We start from the raw sequence: 24,936 nt of genomic DNA, 5'->3' as shown, positions 1-24,936 counted from the left end.
TAGAGCGTCGATAATCCGGCTTAATTGTGACCGGACCCTGTCCGTATTATCAAAATGTCCGGATTTTCGAAAAGAACCAAAAATAATGGACTTTTGTGGTTAAATAATTGATAAATAGATAAATAAAACCATTAATTAATATTAACTTATTATAATTTCATTATATCGTTATAAATTTCACAGAACGTGGGAAATCCCCGCGTTATATGGGGGAAAACACGTTATACAGAGACATGAAATTGCGTAGTATGAAAACGCGTTATAAGAGTACCGTGTTAAATGGGGAATTACTGTACTTTGTCTTTTGTACGTACAATCAGAAAAAGAGAAATAAATTTTTTTTTCATCGGTATTGAATCCGGATTATCGACGGACCGAATTTTTGACGGCAGACATGTTACTTGTAGTTGTATAACTGTTTTAAAGGCAGCTCTGTATATGGTATGTGTTATGTTACAGCCAAAGGAATAGACATCGACGTTCTTGCAGAACTGACCATCAACGATATTGATCATTTAATTCCTGCAGAACAATTCGGTCTACGAATTATTATTATAAAAAAGCTTTTTGTATGGAAACAACTCAACGTAAGTTGACAGCTATAATCTATAATTGCCATCATCATGCCACAATCTATAAGTTTATTTTCTTTAAATGCTTTTTATAGGGATTAACAACACCCCTAGCAAGTACAATTACTGCATCGAATTCATCATCATCAACAGTAAATAATTGGATAAATGCTAATATAATAGATACAGATGGAAATGGTAATCCTGAAAATCAACCGATCTTTGTAAGTTGTTTTATATTCCAGTTTATTTCCTAAATCATAGATGTATTTATTTTAGAAGTTAGAAAATCTCTTATTAAAATCGGTTAGTGGTCAGTTAATTTTATCAGAATATAAAGTTAGTGGATTAAGTTCGAAAAATCGAAATATCCTTACCACGATAATCGTGGAGGATTGGTTAGCGAGTGACACATCTGTAGATCGCCAATTGTGCCAAAATGTCGCAAAGGAAATAAAAAACCTATTCCCATTAGAATGTGAGGTACGTTTCCAAATTAAAACTACCAGTACACATGATTTTTTATGTTTTTAATTTCATATGCCTTTCAGGTAACGTATTTGGGTACCAAAAAACAACGGGGAAAACTAATAGAAAAATATTATTCCCTTCGAAAGAAGTATAAGCATTCACTTTCTATTGGACAGAAAAGAAAAACAGGAAACGTTACTGATGCCTTTAACGAAGCAGATACTGATGAAGAGACGTTTGACATAAATACATTTAGCGATTATAAATGGTTAAAAAACAACTACTCCCCAAACGATATAGTGTTTGAAAAGTGGATAAGCACGTTTAATGTTCGACAAAAAGACGTTCGTGACAAATCAATAGATGTTTTTACAAAATGGCCTATTTTAAAACAAAACATTGCTGTAGCACTGGTAAGTTGTTTCTTAGTTGTAGCAAAACGTATAAAATCATTAAAATAACTTAATTTTCAGATTGAATTAGATTTTAAAAAATTGCATCCAAAGCGAAACACACTATTATTTTCCAAGTGGACAATATTTGAAACCCTTATAAAAAATATATACCATAGAGATATAAAAGATAAAAAATCTCGCACACTTTTCAATTTATTACAGTCATCTAACTTAAATGAAGGTTTGTTTTGTATTTTTTGATTTGTTTTCTTATTTATATAGACATTTTAGATTCAAAAAATTACCTCTTAATTATAAATCTGAATGCCATACTTATTCCTGCTATAATTAGAACTGGACAAGACATTTACAGACCAACAATACTAGATGGCCAAGAAAGTTTCGCCTATCATTTAAAGGTATATTTAAAACTTTTACTATTTAGCAGCAAAATATAATGTGTTTAATTTAGGACAAGAGCTTCATACAAAGTTTTATTAAGAATAGAAAGGAAGTTTATGAAAAGAACCACTGGACGTTACAACCATTGATATTAGGAATAGGCAAAACAATTGAAAGTTTAGAATGCTTTTATATATACGTTAATGACATATTATATGAAGTTGAATCCTTTTTAAAGGCAGTTTCTGTCACATTTCAATTATATATCGCCTTCAATTTGGAATAGCCTAAACAAAGTGTACAAGTGTGGAAATTTATTGAAGAGTATTTTTATGAATTAAATTTGCCAAATAAACCAAAGAAAAGTAGTACTGCTCGAACTGCACTAATTTCTGAACTCATAAACCAACAAGGTAAGGATCAAGGTATCAATTAAAATTAAGGACAATGGAAAACGGCGTAAAATGTTTTTTATGCCCAATATTTTTTAGCGACGTTAAAACGTACACAAATCACCTAAAAATTAAACATAAATGTAAAAATGTACTTTACTACAATATACTTGAAAATATATTTGTTATATATATGTATACTTGTTTTCTTTATAGATACATCTTGATAAAGTATCTAGTGATACGGATATGAATAATAAACATTAATAGACATTTTAAACACAAAAAATGATCAAAATATTTACAATATTTTGATAAACAAACTATCGTCAATATTAAATTCAACTATTTGCAGTAGTTAATATAAATATATTATATAATACATCAAAACAATGTTGTAATAACACCTACCAACAATGGGATATTTTGACTACAAATCGTCGATATTACAGTGAAAAATTTAGGTACGACGTCTATATTTAAGTAATAAAGCTATCTACTACCATTAATAATAAATATAATATTAATAGTAAAAACATCTATTAATATTATATAATGAAACTAATTTTATTAGGTATTTATAAGATACATTTTTCGATCATTTATCTATCTTAAATTATCGAAATAGAATTAGTTTGTATAACTAGTAGTAGTAGTTAGCTAATTTTTGACTATACATTTTAGATAATATAACTAAATTTTAGGTAGTTTTCCCACATTATTTTTCTCAGTGTAGAGTTGAATGAATTCTGGTTAAATATAAAAAACGAATACGCATCACTTCGCAAACAAGCATTGACATTCCTTATCTTATTTGCGACTACCTACCTTTGCGAAACTGCATTTTCTGCAATGCTGATAATAAAGTATAAACATCGAAATACACGGTGTTCATTAAGTATGGAACCGGCTTAATATCTCCAATGTGAATTTGACTAAACAAAATCTTTTGTTAACAAAATTTTTAACTGTTTAGCTGCCAAACTTTTCATGATGCGCCAACTTGAGTTGTTTTAAATAGCACCACTAGTCAAGATTGATATCATTCAAAAGCTTATTTTATTCTTGATTCGAGAGGGTAATTACTTTTATCAAAAAATTTTTGAAAATTATCAATTTTTTAATTTATCTGTGAACAACATAGAAATGGAAGTCAGTTCAAAACATCTCAATAATTTATTTACTGACTTATATTTATTAATATAAAATGTGTACTTATAAATATTTGTTATCAACATTTTTGCTATCGAAATTTTATATATTCTTTTCAATAAATAAACTGATTTGAAAACATAACCTTTTCTTTGGAGAAGTAAATCTTAACTGGATTGAAATTTCTCTTTTTATAATATTGATATATCTTTTTATTCGGTTTATTAGGTCCTAATTGAGACAAAATACACCAAATATAACATGTTTGTATGATAAATTATGGTATATTAACTATATTAATTAGAGAACTTAAATTAGTGCCAGTGTAAAAATTGATAAAACGATATTCTTATTACCTATCTCTAAATCTCTCTCCAAGAAAGTTCAACAATTCCCATTGTTACTGAATATCGCCAACATTAGACAATTTTATAGCTCTTTATAACTATTCATAATTAATACCCCAACGTTTTTCTTCCTTACAAACTCACTTCACAATGGCTACGGGCTAACACTTGACAAATAGAAAAAAACGATTCGTCTCTCTGAAAAAACATCAACCCTGTCTCTTAGAAGACGTTTGCATTCTCTTCATACTGTGATATATTACTTATACTGATGTTAATGAGCTGAATAAATTTATTAAAACTTTTGTAATACTTGTAACGATATTGTAGTAAATTTTCACTTAATTAACGTAATAGTTACAAACATTCAACAGTTATGTATATTCAAATATTACTACAAATACATACCAAGAATTTATAACAACGCATTGTCGTTGACAACTAATACAACTGTATATTATGCTGTTATAATTATTGTAGGAAATAAGTTTCCCTGTGCAAAGAAGAACTTCTCACCATTTTCCTCGATATTTATGTATCTGATTGCAAAAGTGAAAGAGATCAATATTATTAAGAATAAAATTTGCTACAACTTTTATTCCAAAAGCTTTTTTGTAACATGCTCAGAATCCCGACCATTAAGAGCATGGAAAACTACAAATTCATCTAATTTTCATATTTTCGTATTTTTCTCGATATTTATGCATCTGAGAACAAAAGTGAAAGAGAGCAATATTGTTAAGAATAGAATTTGCTACAACTTTTATTCTAAAAACTTTTTTGTAACATGCTTAGAATCCCGACCATTAACATTATCAACTAGATAGGTCAACAAACATTATTACGTTTATTTCAGGAATTATGTTTGCAAATTCAATTTGTTAAAAAATATTATTTAATTACAAAGAAAACCAAAATTGTAAATGGAAATCTTGTATTTGATTATCCTATTTTACTGCTCCGAACGAACACCCTGCGTCTTCATTATTAACAAGAATGCTTGGTAGTAACTCTCGTACTCTTCGTGGCATGACATATTTATTATAGCTTTACCCGGGTTGGCTATAATTCCCCACTTATTGACCCATCATCATTTTGTAATGAAATAATTGCGTTAACGATGTTATCGTTTTGGCTAATTATAACAATGTTATTAGCAAGCATTAAGAGCTCTCTAGAAATACTTGGTGTGTCATAAATATTTATTGAATAACAGTGGGGCCAGCACGCAGCCTTGAGATATTCCTGCTCTTATAGCTTTAATTTTAACTTGAAATTGGATAGTTCGAATCATGAATGAAGAAATTTGCATTCATTATCATTTCAATATAAGCAATTTCCGGTTTTTATTGTCATTTGGTGAAAATACAACATTTTGGCCAAAAGCAACCTAGACTTATATGTATATTTCCGCGGCATGAAAGAATTTAACAAAGGCGGTGGGTTCATGTAGTGTTACACTGCAGACCTTTAATGATGAAACAAGATCTAGATAACGCCTTGGCTGCAATTATCTCCGCTACAATCTTTCACAATGAGTAAAATTATAAGCCGTCAGAAGAATGCAGCTCACATATGCAGAAATTTCAAATTTAACTTAACTTAAATACATTTTTAACACATTAATAAATGTTACAAATTAAAGTATTCGTATCTTTTTATCAAACGTAACAAGTTTTTGATCATCTTGGAAATGTATCTTCTTGCATTTTTTTCGTAAAAGTTATAAAATTTGATAATTGATAACTTCCATACAAATAATTATACTTTAGAAATTGCTTTAAAGGTGAGTCTCTATAATTCCTTTGAGTTGAACTTTCAAGAATGAGACCCATTTAAACTCTTCCTGTCTCTCACGAACCGAAGGACTTCATTATCGACTCCGGCAACCGATATCCATGATGAGAGAGTGGAGAGTTTAAAAGCCGTTCGGGCGTGAACCGCGAACCAAAGGATACGGTCGCTCCGATTAGGTAATCGGTAAATTATCTTCGGAGAGCACAGCACGCGACGGAGAAGAACCCCTTTCTTCATAGCACATCTCACATCAGCAACTTCCGCAATATTCAACACGCTCGACGATCACGAGGCGATGTGCGTGCTTTCCGGCACAAACACGTTTTCACAACGGTTAATCTCTAGATAACTTCCATTCATCTGAACAAGACAATTTAAAATGTTATTAAAAAAATGTTAAACAAATTTTTTTGTCTAAAAGTCTAAATGTACCAACACAGGTTTGTTGCTTGTACTTAAATGTCCAATTTATGTGAATGATTCTCACATCTTACCAATGTGAACACCTGCTACTATTAGCATTTATTTACATAAAACTTGCTAGAAATCCTGCACGCAAACTGTCGGGCAATTAACGAAATGTATATTTAATTGAACACGCGTGCAAATTTTAATAGGAAGTTATTTATAATTTCCTAATTTTGTATATGAAATTTTGCAATCAATTTATTATAAAAATATTAGAAGAAATAAAACGTTTATATCGGTTCCTTGAAACCGTTTTAACTAGTATGCAATTTAGTTCTAAGAAAATGATTTTCAATTACGATGTTTATTGAAACTAAACGACTTTAACCCGAAATTACTTAGTGTTGACTATTGAACGTTCTGCTCCGATGTAATTTACTAAATTGAACAATTGTGGTTAAATTTCAGCAATTCAATTTAACTTTCAAGTTATTAGTCTTAATAAAGTTGTGTGTTTTTCCCAAAATTATTATACAGCTTATATTTAACAAGTTATTATTAAATGAGATTTTTGCACGGTTTAATTGAACAGAATGCGATCCGTTTTAAAGATAAATACGGTAGTTTTAATTGGACGTGGGTGTAAGTTGCTTTAATATTTATAGCTTTTGATGTTTTACCGTTACGCCCACTCATAAAACATACGTTTTCTGTGTGTGGCGGTTAAATTTAAATGAACCGCTGACAAATTATAGATTGACGTGAAACGGCCTCATGCCAGATAAGAATCACGATTTTCTAGCACGCTCCTTCCCCGCTAATCTGACTTTTAAATTAGAATGAGCGTTCATGCAAAGTTCCTAGACAGTTGGACGAGGTTTTAGAAAAACACGATTACAATTAGTCAAAATCATTCGTAAATGTGTCGACAGTTTTTTTTTGTTAAAGTTTAATTAATTCTTTGATTACGGGTATTGTTAATGGATACACTAATCAATTTTAATAAATGTAGATTAAGATATAAATAATCGTGGAGGTTTATGTTAATAATTTTTTTGTGAGTGCTTTCTCTATAATGAGGGGTTTTATAATAATAAAAAGGTATCAAGTGTGTAAGTAATCAAGGCCAGATTTCTTTTAAATTAATTGAAAATGTTTTATTCATTTTAAAGTTATCTATCTAGAATTAATATTAACTAAGAATTAGAAATGTTATAATCCTTCAAAGACACCATCATGCAAAATTGCAGAATTCACCGTTTGATACAAATATTTAAACACAAATAAACTAATAAATTAGTGTTGATTATTATTTGTAATTAATTATATAAATTGCCACATTCATTAGCAATGATAGTAACAGGAAATGACTGAGGATTGGCTTTTCTTATTTTCTTATGCAATTATAATTTATTTATATCGATTATATAAGATAGTTTTGATGCTCTTTTCTTTCGCCTTTTTTTCAATTTTTTCACTACATTTTTATTCATATTTTCGACACACTTTACAATTTTTGCAGCCGGAAATAGTTGCTAATTGCGAAAGTTTGTAGCCATTCGTTTTCAAAAAATAGTGGTTTGCAGTGACCACAATTGCAAGCGTTTTGCTTATCAGAAATAAAAAATCCAAACATTTCTTTTTTAATTTTCCTTTTATTACTGCAATCTATCGCATACAACAACAATAAACAGTATTCATAGTCTTCAGACGCACGGTTAAACCCGATACTTTCTAATCCTAGGTCTAGTGTTAATTCTAGTTTTACACTAGCACTATTACTAGAACTAACACAAGACCTAGAACTAGAATCATTCCGGTTTAGCCGTCTTGAGAGACGTGTTAAAAAAGGTGAAAGATACCAAATAACTCTTTTTACTCTTCATGATACGTCTGTCTGTTACAAAATTATGTCTTATTAACAATTAAGAAATTCCATCGAAATATATTTCTAAACATCCATATGTATAGTTTTCAAATATACTTGAAACAAGAATTTAGTTGAGTCATATTCTACTATTTTTCGCATTTTTATATGGAGGAAATTGGAATATTCTTTTTCTTAGAAACGAAAAAGGAAAATATACCTCGACATCGAAGGTGAATTCGTGACTCTATTCTTGATATTTTGAAAGCTAACGTATCTAAAGAAACTCTAGAAATGGAAGACGTTCCGGTTGTGGTGGACACAAAGCCAAGTTAAAAATAATTGTATTGATATACTTTAGTTTAGTTTTTCAATAAAGTGTTGTTTTTAAATTAAGTATTGTTATAATTTTTTGTGCGTGGTAATTGGTCTGGTTATTACGCAACTTCAGCATAGTTTAGTGTTCAACAATGTTAAAAAGCACCGGTTTTGAATTGATGTTATTTCAAAATGGGATTAAAGACAAAAAAGTTTTCGTAAAAACATTTGAGAGTGTTTTTGAGAACGTTTAAGAGTACGTGTACCAAACTATAAGCTTGGAATTCATCGTGTTTTCTTTTGTATTGGTCTGGATACTCTTCCACAGCACCAATAAATTGCCTTTATGATGTTGGGGTTATAAGAAACCAATTTCCAATTTATTGCAAATACTAAGTATTTCTAGAATTATTTCTTGAAGAAATAGATTCGTGTTCCACTTTCATTTCCTTCCAATAATGTTACTAACACCACTTTGCATTGTTCCAGATGTGAATAGTGCATTATCAACACATAATAGAACTTTGAAGTGATTCTTTTGCCTTTGATGGATCTTCACTTCATGCATAAAGCATTATGGAATTATTAAGTAATTAATGGCGATCTTACCAAAACCTTTGGGGTTGTAATCTAATGCACCAATAGCTGTTTTTCAAGTTTTTATCTTTTAATGCACGCTTTCAAAAATCGGTGTATTGAAAGTCGTTTCAAAATTCGATCTTCAGGTGCATTCACATTAATAGCTGCTTTTAAATCCACTTGCTCTTTATCTTCGATTTTGTGATCCACCATCCTCAATAGCTTTTTTCCAAGTGTTTCAGAAAAGTCATTTGCTGATTTTGATGATGATGCTACGTAGTCTATAATAAATCTATATGCTTTGTTATTATTACAATCATGAATTCCGAATTTACTAATCTACAACTTTCTTAGATAATACACCGGATCTAGTCAGTTATCATATAAAATCATTTGTCAGTATAAATAATTACGACCAGCTTTATAAGTGCCAATAATTCTTCACAGACAATCGATATTTATCTTTCCATACTGCAGTTCTATTTCTTGGCACAAATTCAAATAATAATATTTGTACAACTTCGATTTATTTAAATTTTGATACAAGCATCGCTCTATTATTTTGTCCTCCATTACGACTATTATACTTTATTTATATGATCTCTCACAGACTGAGTGATGTGATCAAGTATTTTATTTGCTTTTTCAGTTTACCCATTCAGTCTTTCTTTGGAGATTCACCAACAGTGATTTATTGCTAGCAGAATTGTATTGGTTTCTGAGAATGTTTAGAAATTTACATTGTAAATTAGTTCGATATTCACTTTTGTACAATGTACACAACAACATTTGTGTTTTGCAATGTAAAAAATAAAAATAATAATAAATATCTTTATAGATCCTTAACCGCCCCCATAAAGTTTATAGCTCTAAATTGTATAGAACCTATTGATGATAATACTGAGAGATATAATTAGCTAAATAACATCCGAAGCGGAAAGACAATCGCAAAGTGAAGATTGATATCGTTACCGCAATGAAATTGTGCTCTCGGTGGCACGGAGTAATTAGAGCGCGACAAACTGCAGCCAAGTCAATAACACCGTCGAGTACTTTAATTGAGTAGCAACAACGATCAGGATTAGTAGCCGAGAGTGATAAGTAGCAAAATAGTTGATTGGTGAGTGGTATTTGGTAGCTAAAAGTTTCAAGTGAGCGGTTTTGAAATACAAAATAATTTTTCAGTAATTTTATTGAAACTGCGTTTTGTTCTGTCTACATATAACTTCCATTATAACTTATCGATTATATTAATAACTTAATATTACCGTTAGTAACGAACTATTAATTCACCTATAGTTTCCTGTGTCCGAAGAATCGTAAAGAGCAGATTGACAAGAAAGTGGAACACCCATCGGAATAATCAAGATAATCTACTAAAGGTTCTAAGAGATATGTCTTGCCTGTAGGATCTGTCGCCTATTATCAGCATTTCAAGATTTTATAATTAACCAGTCGCTTAAGACGACGGTGTGCGTGGTCGTAGGGAAACCACCGGAAATGTTATCGCGATCGTTATTATTTACAATTAAGATGAAACTTGAGCAGAGTTAACTTACGGGTTTAAGAAATTATAGCTGTCATTGAGACTGAAGATAGGAATTAAAGGTGTGTTAAGCTATGGATATGCCTATGGTAATTCGATACTTCTTCCATTAAAACTTACACTTCAATCATGCTAATTTTTTAGATATTTCATGTACTATTAATTTCTTAGAATTTATTATTAAATTTAACAGAACAATGTCAATAAAATCTTATAAATAAAATTATGTTACTATTTATTGTGTCTATGTTAAAAGAAAATCAAACTTTGTGTGAAGAAAATTCATTTTATGTCAAATTGATAAATTGATGATTTGATAACATTTTCACAGGAGTTCACAGGATGGTGCAAAGCAGAGCTCTTTTCTTCGAAGCTAGTGACTTTGAAGATGACTGTTCTAAATAAAGCTGAAATGAGCTTATTAGGAGCTGTTAACGCCTGCTCACACTGTAAACTGGGGATATATTTTTTGGTATATCACTGATCATTACCGCTTTCCTTAAGGACCTTAAGTAACTCTTGCGTATATTGAGTGGTAATTTTGAATTAACTAGCCCCATTTTTATTGGACTCCAAATACTACCTCGTATGGTGAACGTTTATTGTCTTCATGGTAAGCTCTGTTTTCATTGCATGAATATATTTTAAGGATTCGGACCTGTGACTACTTTTATTAGTTTCCCTCCATGTTATGATCATGTTTTAAATATCTTGGCTATGCCAAAGTTTGCCATGAACAATTTTCATATCACTCCACATACAACAAAGTTCTACAATTTCCTCCCATTATTAAAATGTATGGTATAAAGAGGTAATAGAATTTTAAATTTGGTCCATCTTGTCTTGATATACTAATATGGTATATCAAGACTTAGATGCAATGTTGCAACCTTATTCAGAAACAAGTTCGAAGTGAAGTTTCTGAAGAAGATTGCAGCATTAACGACACAACAAGGACAGTAATCCTTATTGCAGATTCTAAGGACAACCTCCAAGGGTTACTACATTCTTTTAACACTAAAGTTAAAGAATTAAAAATGTTCATCAACACCAAGAAGACCAAATATTTAGTAAGATCCAAGGAACCAATAAGATGTATGCTGGAAATCGACCCCAAGACTGTCGATCAGATGAATCGCTACAAATATTTAGGAGCAGAAATAGCGAGTCACGGAAATCTTTTTAACAAAGTGAGAGGGCACAAGAAGCTGCTGGAATTTCGATATGCCTGTGAGAGATAATACCTTCATCATCATCATCATTAGTCATACACCCCCATTGCAGAGTCTTGACGTTTTCAAGCTTCAATCTCAATTCCTTCCTCTCCTTTGCTTACGTCGGTCGTCTAGTTTCGTATACCCATCTTCATGGTGTCTTCCGTCGCACTATGTCTCCACCGTGATTTAGATCTTCTTCTATACTTTTAGTACCTATAGGTTCTGCCGTAAATATCTTTTTGCTGGGTCATCGACGTAACTTGTTATCACATGGTCCACCAACCTTAATCTGCCCACCCGGTTCATAGATCCTCGTTTCGGAACCATATATAAAATGGATATTATATGGGTCTTATAAATTCAAATCGTTGTTCTTCTGGAAATGTTACGGTTCCGTAGGTATTGGGACAGGCAGAAACAGCATTTATTCGCACATAAGATACCGCCCTGAAGTCAACGAAGAAATGTAATGTATCAATATTATACTCCGTGGTTTTCTTAAGTATTTGCAGTATGAAGATTTGGTCAACTCTGGAGCATCCCCTTCTAAATCCACATTGATAAACCCCAATTCTGGGCATAAATTATCATTTTTTTTTAAAAGGGTGTGTAATAATATTTTTTGTAATTCGCGACGGTAATGAAAGCTCTAACAGTACTCAAACGGGTGCTGTAATGAGACTCCTTACAGCATCCGATGCTGTAATGAGATTTTAGTAACATTTTATGGAGCCAGTTCAAGTTGGTGACATTGCTTCATTAATTTTTCTAGTTGTCAATGTGACAATTTTTGTCTATGGATGTTTAAACACGTTCTTAGCATCGAATACAAGGTCCACAATGATGAGGACATTGAACAATGAAACAATTTCTCTTATTTTGGGAGGTGTACATGAAACATTTTTGTGAGGTGAATAAATTTTGTGTTTTGACAGTTTCTAATTGTCAATTCAAATTTCTATTTTCAAGTGTTACGGTGTTACCAACTGCTACGTACCTATTTCCCTACATTGTCAAAATTTATTTTATTTTTGAGAAAAAAAAAGGATAAAAACGCGAATTACAAAAAATAGCATAAAAAACACGTTTCATAAGACTTAAAGCACTCATTCATTAAAAAACTCGTGGCTTCGCCACTCGTTTTTCAACTTGAATTCGTGCATTTCAAGCATGTCTTACGAAACTTGTTTTTTAATATACTATTATACGCCGTATTCAAGATCGATATCCCTTTATAGTTACCACAATCCCACATTCTTCTTATATATTGGAATGGGTATAGTATTCCAATGTGCTAGTTTCCAGCATCCGTTGCTCTTGCCATACATTGAGATGGTGTTGAATATCACTTCTTCTAGAGTTCCTTCACCATGCTTGGCTCATATGTTTCCATTGGGTTTAAACTCATTTTTCATGGCGTTAACCTTTTTATAAAATTTCCTATTTTCGGCTTGACTTCGGAGTATTTCCAACTCTCTATGTATCTGTTTTTTCTGTCTTCTTAGGCTTCTATATGCTTTCTCAGCTTCTCTCCTTCTGCGTCATTCTGTGACCTCTCGGCACTTTTCGTCAAACCGTTCATTTTTGGCCTATGATATCTTATATGTCACTGTTGTGTCGACTGACAACATGTTGTTAATTGTACTGCCTTCCTCCAACTTTAAATGAGTAATTATATAGTCTCAATATAGTTCTTCAGCGCTATCAATTACCTTCATACCGAAAGCAAAACGAGATAGAAGCAGGAATCTGCAAATAATGAAAACAGTCAGGATGAAAACACTACAGCAAAACTCTACATGACAGAACACAGAACGAAGATATTAGACAACTACGCAGAATACACGACATAGGAAAATGGGTAAGGTAGAGACAAATATTCTGGGATAAACCTAACTTAGTAGAACAAAATGAAGAATGTCTCACCTTCCTGATGAAAGGACGTATATATATTAGAAAGAAGATGAAGCAAGTATTTCACTAATAACATTTTTTTTTTGCTAAAATTCAGCGAGTTAAACCTAATAATAGGTTATACATTGGCCATTACTCCGATGTTCATCAATCGTCCACTTTATTTATTAATTATGCACGTATTTTTAGTAAATAAAACATTCACTTCATTACACTCATTCAGCTGACTCCTTTCTAAACTAGCATAATTATAATTTAATAATGCTATATGCAAATGTATTTGGAAATCTTTATATTGTCATCAATGTGTTTAATGACTCTAGCAAGTATCAACTTCCCCACTTCATAATTTAATTATTATCTACGACAATTGTATCAGCAAAATATTAAAAAGAAAAGATTTAGTATTTTTGATTTATGATAATCATAAATTCCAGGGATTCTTCTTGTAATAAGCTAAAAGAATGTGGGTGGTAAAGTATTTTAGATTTAGTCAATTTGCGGGTGAAACGTTTTTTTAAATATTCGTTGATAAAATGCCGGTATACTTACACAACAAAATTGGATATCGTCTTGATATTCATAATATAAATATTCGTCGTAGGGACCTGCTAACAATCCCTCGTCACGTCCGCCTTCCGTCAGTTCTTTAGTTTTAGAATCGCCTGATGTTGGCAAACTTTTGCAATTGCGTTTAAGTCAATAAACACCTGATGCTTTATATTAAAATTTAGGAGATTTTTGTATAAGGAACAGTTTAGGTGAAAAATGGGTAATCTTATTCCTTTATTCTTAACTCCTTCTTTGCATACTAATTCATGTTAAACCCGTAAAATAGTTGACAAAGTATAGCTTGCCTAGTTTCTTTTAATTTGAATGCTATGTAACAATTCTAATCTCACTTTGGAACTCTATACCATTGAATGTAATCGATTAAATCTGTCAGTATTTTATCGAAAAATCAATTCATTATTTAAAATTTTGGCTATGTACTGAAATCCGATAAAAAGCTTAAATTTGTTTAAAATCGCTTTATATAAATCGCGGCGCTTTAATACAATTGATTAAAGCTGTTGGGCACATTTAAAACCTTAAAAATTAAATTAAAAACATTTATATTTTATTTCAAAAATGTATAATTTCGATATAAAAACAACAATAAAATTGCACTTATCACATTACATAAGATGTATAGAAAATTGAGGAAGTCAATCAAATACAACAAAACGTTTGTGCACAAAATCCCAGCCGAGCGAAAACTCGTCCGTTTGACGTAATCAAAATATTTATAGAGATTACGTTTTCGAAATTCATTGAGCGACGTGTGTTGTGCACATGTTTCTAACCTTGGCTCCGTTCACGGTTGATGTCGAAAATCGCGACGTGTGTACATGCAACAAAAAGTACTCCTCCGTAATTCTTCTATAAAAACTATACTTAAACTATTTCGCGTGGGTCTGTTGCGAGTGTATAATTATAATTATGTTATTCTCCTCTCTTAATGTTATTCTTTTCTCTTAATGTTATTCTTTTCTCTTAATGTTATTCTTTTCTCTTTATTTTAAACTCAGTCATTTTCTTTTCTATTAATTAACCAAAATTGTGTAACATGATTCTTTTCCTTACTTAGCAATATTGGTCGACAATCCTATCTTTCCTTTCTTTCTTTTATTCCTTGTCTCTATTTCGCAATTACGAATTTAGGTAATTTTAAGTTAGTTGTAAGCAAGTTGTTAATGTAATAAGAAGTAAGCACGTCAATAAACTGTGGAGCGTTAGTTCTGTCCATACTTTCAAAAAAAACCTCGTCAGCATCCCAAAATCTACGTTGGGTAAACCATCCCCAACATATTTTGGTGTCAGGTGTGGGGTGTGCAAAATATAAGAGGTGATACGAGGTATACTAATCAAAATCTTATTGGAGTGTGGAAAATTTGGTGGGACAACCTAAAGCAAGGAAAAGCGAAGGGTATCCGAGTACACCAAAAAGAGGACCAGAACTACGAGGGGACTCGTAAAAATCATCCACGTCATCATCAACGCCCAGGACGCATTATTACCGGAAGTTGCTGCCAACTCATCAACGACGCCATCATCAGCGCCACCTAGCATAACTTCATCAATTCCAGCCATCATCAGCGCCGCCTACTGTGAACGTCAATACCGAGAGACGCGCGCAACACCAACAGTAAGTCAATTGTTGTACTTTCATGAGAATATTTTGATGAATTTGCGAAGCCAAACAAAAAAGTTGAATTTTCCACCAGTATCTCAAAATTTAAATCAAAACTCACATATTGTTTCAAGGGTTTATTCTCCTCCGAATTCAAATAATTTAGATGACAATATGACCGAATCGAAACTCGACATTAATATGGCTCTTAAAATAATACCCGAATTCAGTGGTAATCGATCGGAATTTCATAAATTTGTGTCATGTTGTGATATTATGAGTACATCTTTAACATCCGATGCCGACAAGGCGTTACTTGCAAAAATCATAATTACAAAACTTTCGGGTCCAGCTTATCACTTGATTAAATACAAATCTGTTACTAAATGGGCCGATTTAAAGGTACTGCTACAAGAACAATTTTTAGAGTCCAGGTCAATTGCACAACTTCAATTGGAATTATTGAATTGTCGACAAGGCAATAACGAAAGCGTTAGAGATTTTGCGAACAAAATTGAACAATTACTTAACGACTTAAATGACGCATGTATAGCGAGCCAAGGGCCAGACTCCGCAACTCTTATTCAAAATTTAAATCAAAAATCCGCTTATCAAGCATTCACACAAGGTCTTAATTACCAATACAAAGTTCTTATTAAAGCTTCGCGATTCACTACCCTCACTGAAGCAATTTCGGCCGCAGTTGAGGAGGAACGTCTCAATAATGTATTGGGTCAAAAAAAAACTGAGAATAAATCCACGGGAAGATCCAAATGTCATTTTTGTTCAAAACTAGGTCACCTAGAAAAGGATTGTTTTATTAAACGTAATCAAACTCAAGGTGCGCATGCACAAATTCCTAGCATTCCTTACAAGCGCGAAATAAAACAAGAAACTACGGTAAACACGATCACTTGTGCATATTGCAAAAAACCCGGTCATCACATTCGCGAATGTTATAAAAAGAAACGCGCTGACGAATTCAAACGTCAACAACCACGCGTAAACACGGTTGAAACAGATTCTAATTCGAATTCGGGAAACTTGATGGCGACGGCCGGAGCTTTAGGCAATCCGAGCCGTCCACATTATTAGAAGCCTATCCGACGTCATTAATTCAGAATTCTTCTATTCCTTCTTATAAAATTAATATTGTAACGAAAACAACCTTAGATGAAATAGAACTCTGTGCAGATATCACTCCTAAACCTTTAAAATTCTTAATTGACAGTGGTAGTCAAGTTACAATCATAAAAAGGTGCTGTGTAAAGGAAGACACTGTATGCCATCTAAAATACAAATCGGAATTAAGAGGCATAGGTGATAACCCTATATTCTCCTACGGCATATGCCATGCAAAATTCTTCATTGGAAACGAAATCGTCCCTCATACAATTCATTTAGTCCCTGACGATTTCCCTATTACGTCTTGCGGAATATTGGGAAAAGATTTTTTTATGAAATATAAAGCAAAAATCGACTACGAACGAAGACAGGTAGATTTTAAGATTTCCGTTCAAACTATCTCCCTACCTATGGTAGAAGTGGCATCGAATAATGTGGTAAAGTTACCGGCAAGAACTGAGTCGATAGTTCACGTCAAAACAAGTGCAACATCTGAATCTCTATGTCTTTCAAATGAAATTAAAAATGGATGTTTCATCGGAAACTGCATAATCAAACCAGAAAACGGTTATTGTTATGTTCCAATTGTAAACAGTAATGAACACGAAGTTCAAATTGGAAATCCTAATATTGAATTTATCGATCTTACTCATTTTGACATACTAAGTTTTAATTCCTCTGATACTACCTGCAAAAGGCTACAAATCTTAAAAAATTCTATTCGAACAGATCATATGACTCCTGAAGAATGTGAAAGCATTCTAAAAATCTGTAAACAATTTCATAGTATTTTTCTTTTAGAAGGTGATTCTCTTCCATATACGAGTTTAGTTAATCATTCTATACCGACTCAAGATGAAATTCCAGTAAATATTAGACCCTATCGATTGCCTCATCATCAACAAGAACAAATAAAAACGCAAATTGATTCCATGTTACAAAATAACATAATCACTGAATCCCAGTCACCATATAATTCTCCTCTTTTGGTAGTTCCCAAGAAGAATGATCTTCATGGTAATAAACAGTGGCGAGTAGTGGTTGATTTTCGAAAGCTGAATGAAAAAACAATATCCTCAGTTCATCCGTTACCAAACATCACCGAGATTTTGGATCAACTCGGAAATTCAAAATTTTTCAGTTCATTGGATTTGGCTTCCGGATATCACCAAGTGCGCATGTCACCTTCGGATAAGCATAAAACCGCTTTTTCCACGGCATATGGCCATTATGAATTTAATCGTATGCCATTTGGACTCAAGGGAGCACCAGCTACTTTTCAAAAATTGATGAATTCTGTATTAGTAGGGTTACAAGGAATCAAATGTTTTGTATTCTTAGATGATATAATTATCTATGGGAAAACACTTCAAGAACACAACCAAAAATTAACTGAAGTATTCGAACGATTAAAAAAAAGTAATTTACGTTTAAAACCGGAAAAGTGTGAATTCCTGCGGCCAGAGTTAATTTATTTAGGCCATATAATAACCGAAAATGGTACGTACCCGGATCCGACTAAAATTGATTGCGTTAAGAATTATCCTGTACCACAAAACTCCAAAGAAATAAAATCGTTTTTGGGATTAGCAGGTTATTATAGGCGTTACATACAAAATTTCGCTAAAATTTCTTTGCCATTAACAGAATTGCTCAAGAAAAATGTTGAATTCAATTGGTCACCCTCTTGTTTAGAAGCTTTTGTAACACTTAAAGAAAAATTAAGTACAGCTCCTCTTCTACAATACCCGGATTTTTCGCGTGAATTTCTCCTTACTACTGATGCCAGTAATTTTGCTGTGGGCGCAATTCTTTCCCAGGGAAAAATTGGGAAAGACTTACCTATAGCATATGCTTCTCGTACACTGGCTAGAGCAGAGAGAAATTACAGTACAACGGAACGTGAATTGTTGGCAATCTGTTGGGCTGTAAAGCATTTCAGGCCGTACCTTATTGGAAAAAAGTTTTGTGTCATTACCGATCATAAACCTTTAACGTGGTTATTTTCCGTAAAAGATCCAGGGAGCAGACTTTTAAAATTCAGGTTGAAACTTGAGGAATACGAGTATGAAATTATACATAAACCGGGGAAACAAAACACAAACGCCGATGCCCTTAGCCGTATTCCAACTCTTATTAATGCCATTACACGGAGTCAATCAAAACCCAACTACGAAGATTTTATTTCTAAATCAAATAACAGATTAATTTTAAACGAGAAAATAAAAGACAGTCATGAAAATATTGAATCCGCTTCTGCGTCTTGTGTACGGGTACATTTCATAACAACTAATCCTCGTGTAAACGGTATCATGTTCGAGAAAATGCAACTCGATGCAGAAACGATTGATAAGTTTAATTCTACAACTGTAGTACAACAATCCGTAACTCGAGTCAACATGAAGGATATTGAATTCCTATTAATAACGACAAAAGAAAAACTTACTAACGAAGAAATGTTTGATTCAGTCAAAATTCTTGCGGATTACGTTCAAAGAAATAATTTAATTAATTTAGCCTTGGTAAACTTCACTAAGTATCCACCTTATAATAATTTTAAAATCGATATCATACGATCAATGTTACGGTATATCTTTCAAACGATAACTAGCGTAACTTTAACAATTTATCACAATAATGTCAGTGACATCGGGACAGAGGAAGAGAAACTAATAATTTTTAAAGAATACCATACTAACCCTTTAGGAGGACATCAAGGTATCGCAAAGACTTATAAACGCATTAGAAAACATTACAAATGGCCCAAAATGTTAAAAGATATAAAGGACTTTATTAAATCATGCGGTAAATGTCAGCAAAATAAATCAGGTAAACATACGAGAATGCCTTTAGCGATAACAACAACATCTACTAAACCTTTTGAAAAGGTTTTCTTAGACATCATGGGTCCTTACCCGGAAACGGAAGCGCGAAACAAATATATTTTGACATTCGAAGATGATTTAACGAAATTTTGTGAAGCAATTCCCCTTCCAAATCAGGAAAGTTACACTATTGCGGAAGCATTTGTTACATCAATAATTTGTAAATTTGGAACGCCAAACTGCGTATTAACAGATCAGGGTGCAAATTTTTTAAGTTCAATATTTAAGGAGACATGTAAAATTTTAAAGATTACTAAAATCCAAACAACAGCATACCACCCACAGTCAAACGGCAGTCTCGAACGTTCGCACCGAAATTTAACAGAATATTTAAGAAATTTTGTTGACAAGGATAAAAACAACTGGGATACATGGCTTCCTTATGCATTATTTACATACAATACTTCCGTACATTCTGCTACGAATTTTACACCGTTTCATTTATTATTTGGTCATGAAGCAGAAATTCCCTCTTCCTTAAAGAAAATACCCGAAATATGTTACAATTACGATTTGTACCAAAATGAATTAAAAGCTAGATTGCAGCACTGTCATGAATTAGCGAGAGAAAATATGATAAAAAATAAAGAAATATCTAAAACACTTTACGATAAATCAGTAAACCCATTGACGGTAAAATTAGGTGACAAAGTTTTGTTACGTAACGAAAAACGGAAAAATAAACTTGACAAATTATATAACGGTCCTTATAATGTCATCGAAATTAACTCTCCAGAAAATTCAACTATACAAATTGGTAACAAAAAAGTTAAAGTGCATAATAACAGATTAAAATTGTTTCAAACTATTAATCAAAGATAATCATTTCAGATGCTGATACTAATCCTAATCTCTATAGTGGTCGCCACGCCGGAGCAGGGATTTGAGATAAATCGAATAGAATCAAATCCTGGCCTCTATTTTGAACAAATACACGCCTTATCTCTTTACAACACTGTTTGGAAACTGTATAACTCAATAGATCTTAGAAGTTATAAAGAACTGTATCAACTAGTCACTGTTAGTTCCTTAAAAACCAATGAAATTTGTAATAGTAATAGAGAGGTACTTCCTGATCAATTTTGTTACACATTCACTTCTGTAATGAATGCGACTCTTGAAAGATTAAAACAGAATGATCTTCTTGTAGCTGACCTTTTAGCCACTACTAATAATAATGTAAGAAACAAACGGGGTGCAGTTAATATTATTGGCGGAGCAGCCAAATTGCTTTTCGGTACATTGGATGCTGAAGACGGTGCTATGTTCAATAAAAAGATTAATTATTTAGAGGAAAATCAAAATAAACTCATTGAGTTATCAAAATATCAAGTGTCGACTTTCGAAAGTGCCATGAATGCCTTGAACACTACTAAGAATAATCCTATTTACCGGAAATTACAAACTAAACTAGAACATATTACAGATTATATCGAAAAAATATCAAATTCTGTTAATAATGCCACCGCAAAAATAAAGCTTTATCAAACTATTGACGAAAGTGTACTACTTTTCGATTTACTTGCAAATCATTTTAGTCAATATCAAGGTAATTTATTAGAAATCCTTATAAATGCCCATCAAGGAATTATCCACCCTTTGTTATTAAGCCCAGCAAAATTAGTTTCGGAACTGCAGAAAATTCAAAATTTAATTCCCACAGATTCGACCTTTCCAGTCACTCTCATTTTAGCAAATTCTCATGAATTGTACAAACTTTTGAAACTGTCAGTATATCGAAATGGAGAAATAATATATTTCATAGTGCGTGTACCATTAACCAACCGCGACGTTTATGATTTAGTAAAAGTGACAAGTCTCCCAGTGCGTTTAGATAAAGATTTATTTAGTTTTATTGTGCCATCGAAATCGTATTTAGTAATAGATAATAATAAGCAACAATTTTTTCAAACTGATATAGATTATGTTAAGTCATGTATTACTTTAAATGAAAAATTACTTTGTGAACAAAAAGAACCTTTACATTTCGTAGCTGCCAGTGAGAACTGCGAAATATCAATTTATAGTAAAAGTAAAATATCAGAATCATGCGACAAACGATTAATACATTTATTACACCCTTTATTCGTAAAAAATGAAGCTCCAAATTCTTGGATTTTTGCAGCCCCTAAGGCGACATCCCTACAAATAAATTGTAAATTTAGTAAATCGTCGATTGAATTAAATAACACAGGAATTTTAAATCTACAACCAAAATGTGTAGCTTATGCTGACAATGTAATTTTACAATCATTTAACGAAATTAAGCAAATTACAAATTTTATTACTCCTTTTATTCCAAAAATTAATATGACTGAAGCGTTTTGGAAGTCAAAGATAAATTTTGCTAATGTTCCCAAGTACAATTATTCGTTAATGTCAAATAACTTAATAAGTTTAAGTAAATTTAGTGTTAGTTTAAGTCATTTAAAAGATAAGCAAAAAGAATTAGTTCCAAATGTTCACGATGTACATCATTATGTATCCATTTATGTATTATTGATAATTTTTATAATTGTTACCATTGTAATAATAGTATTGCGAAAATTAAAAAAAGAAAAACCTGTAGACGTAGAACAGCCTACTCAAAATTCTGCCGAATCCGTAGATACAATAGAAATTTGCAGCAACCCTTCCTACAAATTTCCTAATTAAGGGGGGACGTGTTGCGAGTGTATAATTATAATTATGTTATTCTCCTCTCTTAATGTTATTCTTTTCTCTTAATGTTATTCTTTTCTCTTAATGTTATTCTTTTCTCTTTATTTTAAACTCAGTCATTTTCTTTTCTATTAATTAACCAAAATTGTGTAACATGATTCTTTTCCTTACTTAGCAATATTGGTCGACAATCCTATCTTTCCTTTCTTTCTTTTATTCCTTGTCTCTATTTCGCAATTACGAATTTAGGTAATTTTAAGTTAGTTGTAAGCAAGTTGTTAATGTAATAAGAAGTAAGCACGTCAATAAACTGTGGAGCGTTAGTTCTGTCCATACTTTCAAAAAAAACCTCGTCAGCATCCCAAAATCTACGTTGGGTAAACCATCCCCAACAGGTCGCTTTTGATTTTCTCCTCTATTTACCCGGCTCGAAATATTTTCATTTTATTGATCAAAATACCGACCTTCCCACGTCAATGAACAAGCTATTTTCGCCACTTCGTTAAACAACATTGTTATAAGTCTTTGTATACATTTTAGAAAACGTAGTGAGTAGTTTATTATTTTATTGTAATATGTATGTAGTTTTATGTGTATAGTTTTGTTATCGTGATGATCTTGTGGAGTTTCAGTTTGTAAGGAAGACGTTTAGCAAACTGGGACGTCCAAATTAAGTCGGCCACTCCTTGTCTTTTGTTTGACACGAGGTATTTATTGACAATAGGGAACCCACTTTTTTACGGGCCAGTCGATAAATTGCTTCTTCCATTAGACAACACCCACATTCGTTTACCTAATTTTGTGATAAAGTAATCGAATTCTTTGATCATCAATTTACATAATGGGGTAACATTGATATGTAATTTCTTTTAAACATGAAACCTTTTTAATATCGTGAGATCCTTTTTTATTCTAAAAGGAGAAGCAAATTTATTCTTAATCACCTCTCTTTCAATAATTTTACATCTCGCGACGGACGTAAATTAAGCTCCGGACCATTTTTTTTCAACCAAATCCGTTATGGATCAGATTTGCCCATTAGTATCGGGTTTTTATTCCTCGAACTGTGGCAATTCAATTCATCGTCTTGCCGCAAAAAGTGACGGTCCAATGTGAAATCTTTCAAACGGCGCCAAAGTACGATCCCGGACGTTCACTATTTTGTAATGACTTCTTTAATACCTTTTTCTTTTTCTGATGAACGCTCACCCGTCAATCCAAGAAGAACGGGCGAGAACAGTCATCGACTGCTTCTTCCCAGCACAATCAAATTGATCGCGAACTGTGACGGCGACCACTTTCACGTTGAGAGATTGCTTTGAGTAGAAAATTCAAAGCAATCGCGTCAATAATTCAATTGTATTCGTTATTGTTCTTCTTTGAAATTTTTCTATTGTATACTTAAACAATTTAAGTCATTATTAACATTGAATGGAATTTTCTTAATGAATTTTACATTTTACAAATTCTTCTATGTTGCGTTGTATTATTGTATTAGAGGGAAGGAGACAAACTCCAGCGTGCGTTCACAAACTCTGTCATTAATTTTACGAGTCGTGACTTGCTATGCTAGGTAAGATAGCCAAATCGGGACTTGCCATACCACGCTACGTACCGCCACTGAGGCGATTATTCATCGTTTTATTAAATTTACATTAATTTCCATAAACGACCGGTGGACGGCGGCCGAGATGGTCGCGTAGATTGCATTGATGTTCCTCCGCTATTGAACATCCTCCTCTATTCTACCATGAAAACGTGTTGACTCTTGTCTCTTCTAATAGCCAATTCTCGTACCAACCAACCTATGCTCTTCCAAATTGATTTGAAATTCGAAACGTATTGATTTTATTACTTAATTTTCTAACATATTGAAGTAGTTGAACACCAACTACCATATTTATAAAGCTAAATTAGCATTACCCTGTACTCAGAATGAGAAAATCTTTGAATAACTACAAGTTGTTAAGTTTTTAGATGTTTAATAAATAATAAAACCGAGAATAAAGGTTATTGTTGGTTTAGTCTATTTTTTTCATTAGATTTAGATCAAGATCTAGATGAATAGATAACACGTAGTGTTTTGGAGTGCTCATTTGATATGCAGCACTTAGGCCCCAGCGTGCTCTTTGTGCAAGGATGTTCGGAGATCTTATCGAGCTAACCCCAATAGGGTTTAAATGAATGGAGTGGATTCATGAACGTCTTGCAACCGAACAAATATATATTTTTTGTTTAATTCAATTGTTTCTATGAGTTTATTAAATACGTTGTGTACAAAAAGATTGCGCGCGCTATTTTTAGCAGAAAATGTTTTATCTTGACAAAATTGATTAGGTAAATCAATTTGATTCATTACATAAACTTAAATAATTTTTATTAGAACAAAATTATTTATTAACATTATAAATTAACACTGTTTTATTTTGTTTCAGGTAATTCAAACTCACTCAAACTACTCTTGGCTCATGATGAATTAACATGGATCAATACAAAGAGTCCAGAAAAGGAAATTTTCCAAAAGTTTGTCAGATGTAACATGAAGCCAACGTTTAACATACAAATACAAGCATTTTTTAAAATAATTAACGTATATGGTTTAAATCTCCTAACATTCTGACAACGGATATGAAAAGTGTCTGTTTGTTAACATTTGTGTTCAAAGCAATGATCATATTTTCTTTAAAAAAATATTTTTGAAGAGAATTGTGTTTT

At 32.2% G+C, this 24,936-nt stretch overlaps 3 protein-coding genes across 3 annotated transcripts in view; all 3 read left to right on the top strand.

Annotated features, from left to right (window-relative positions):
* Positions 1-24,936, top strand: part of LOC111417357 (serine-rich adhesin for platelets) — a 177,854-nt gene that overhangs the window by 61,247 nt on the left and 91,671 nt on the right. The window lies entirely within an intron of this gene.
* On the top strand, positions 282-2,426 carry LOC111421765 (uncharacterized). The gene is made up of 7 exons (XM_071196668.1): positions 282-587; positions 668-796; positions 852-1,055; positions 1,124-1,456; positions 1,517-1,679; positions 1,730-1,857; positions 1,911-2,426. The coding sequence occupies exons 1-7, from the start codon at positions 444-446 to the stop codon at positions 2,124-2,126; spliced, it is 1,317 nt and encodes a 438-aa protein (XP_071052769.1). The 5' UTR covers positions 282-443; the 3' UTR covers positions 2,127-2,426.
* LOC139431422 (uncharacterized) lies at positions 14,841-22,215 on the top strand. Its single transcript, XM_071199197.1, has 2 exons — positions 14,841-15,565; positions 20,392-22,215. The coding sequence occupies exon 2, from the start codon at positions 20,392-20,394 to the stop codon at positions 22,213-22,215; it is 1,824 nt and encodes a 607-aa protein (XP_071055298.1). The 5' UTR covers positions 14,841-15,565.

This window comes from Onthophagus taurus, chromosome 1 (assembly GCF_036711975.1).
Source record: "Onthophagus taurus isolate NC chromosome 1, IU_Otau_3.0, whole genome shotgun sequence".
NCBI classification, from domain to species: Eukaryota; Metazoa; Arthropoda; class Insecta; order Coleoptera; family Scarabaeidae; genus Onthophagus; species Onthophagus taurus.
This window is presented reverse-complemented; position numbering and strand designations above follow the sequence as displayed.

Bases quoted from the DNA above. Each gene is read 5' to 3' on its own strand.
- LOC111421765 (XM_071196668.1), top strand. From the start codon at position 444: ATGTGTTATGTTACAGCCAAAGGAATAGACATCGACGTTCTTGCAGAA. The intron at 797-851 runs GTAAGTTGTTTT...TATTTATTTTAG, and splicing joins CTGAAAATCAACCGATCTTT to AAGTTAGAAAATCTCTTATT. The intron at 1,680-1,729 runs GTTTGTTTTGTA...TAGACATTTTAG, and splicing joins GTCATCTAACTTAAATGAAG to ATTCAAAAAATTACCTCTTA.
- LOC139431422 (XM_071199197.1), top strand. From the start codon at position 20,392: ATGCTGATACTAATCCTAATCTCTATAGTGGTCGCCACGCCGGAGCAG.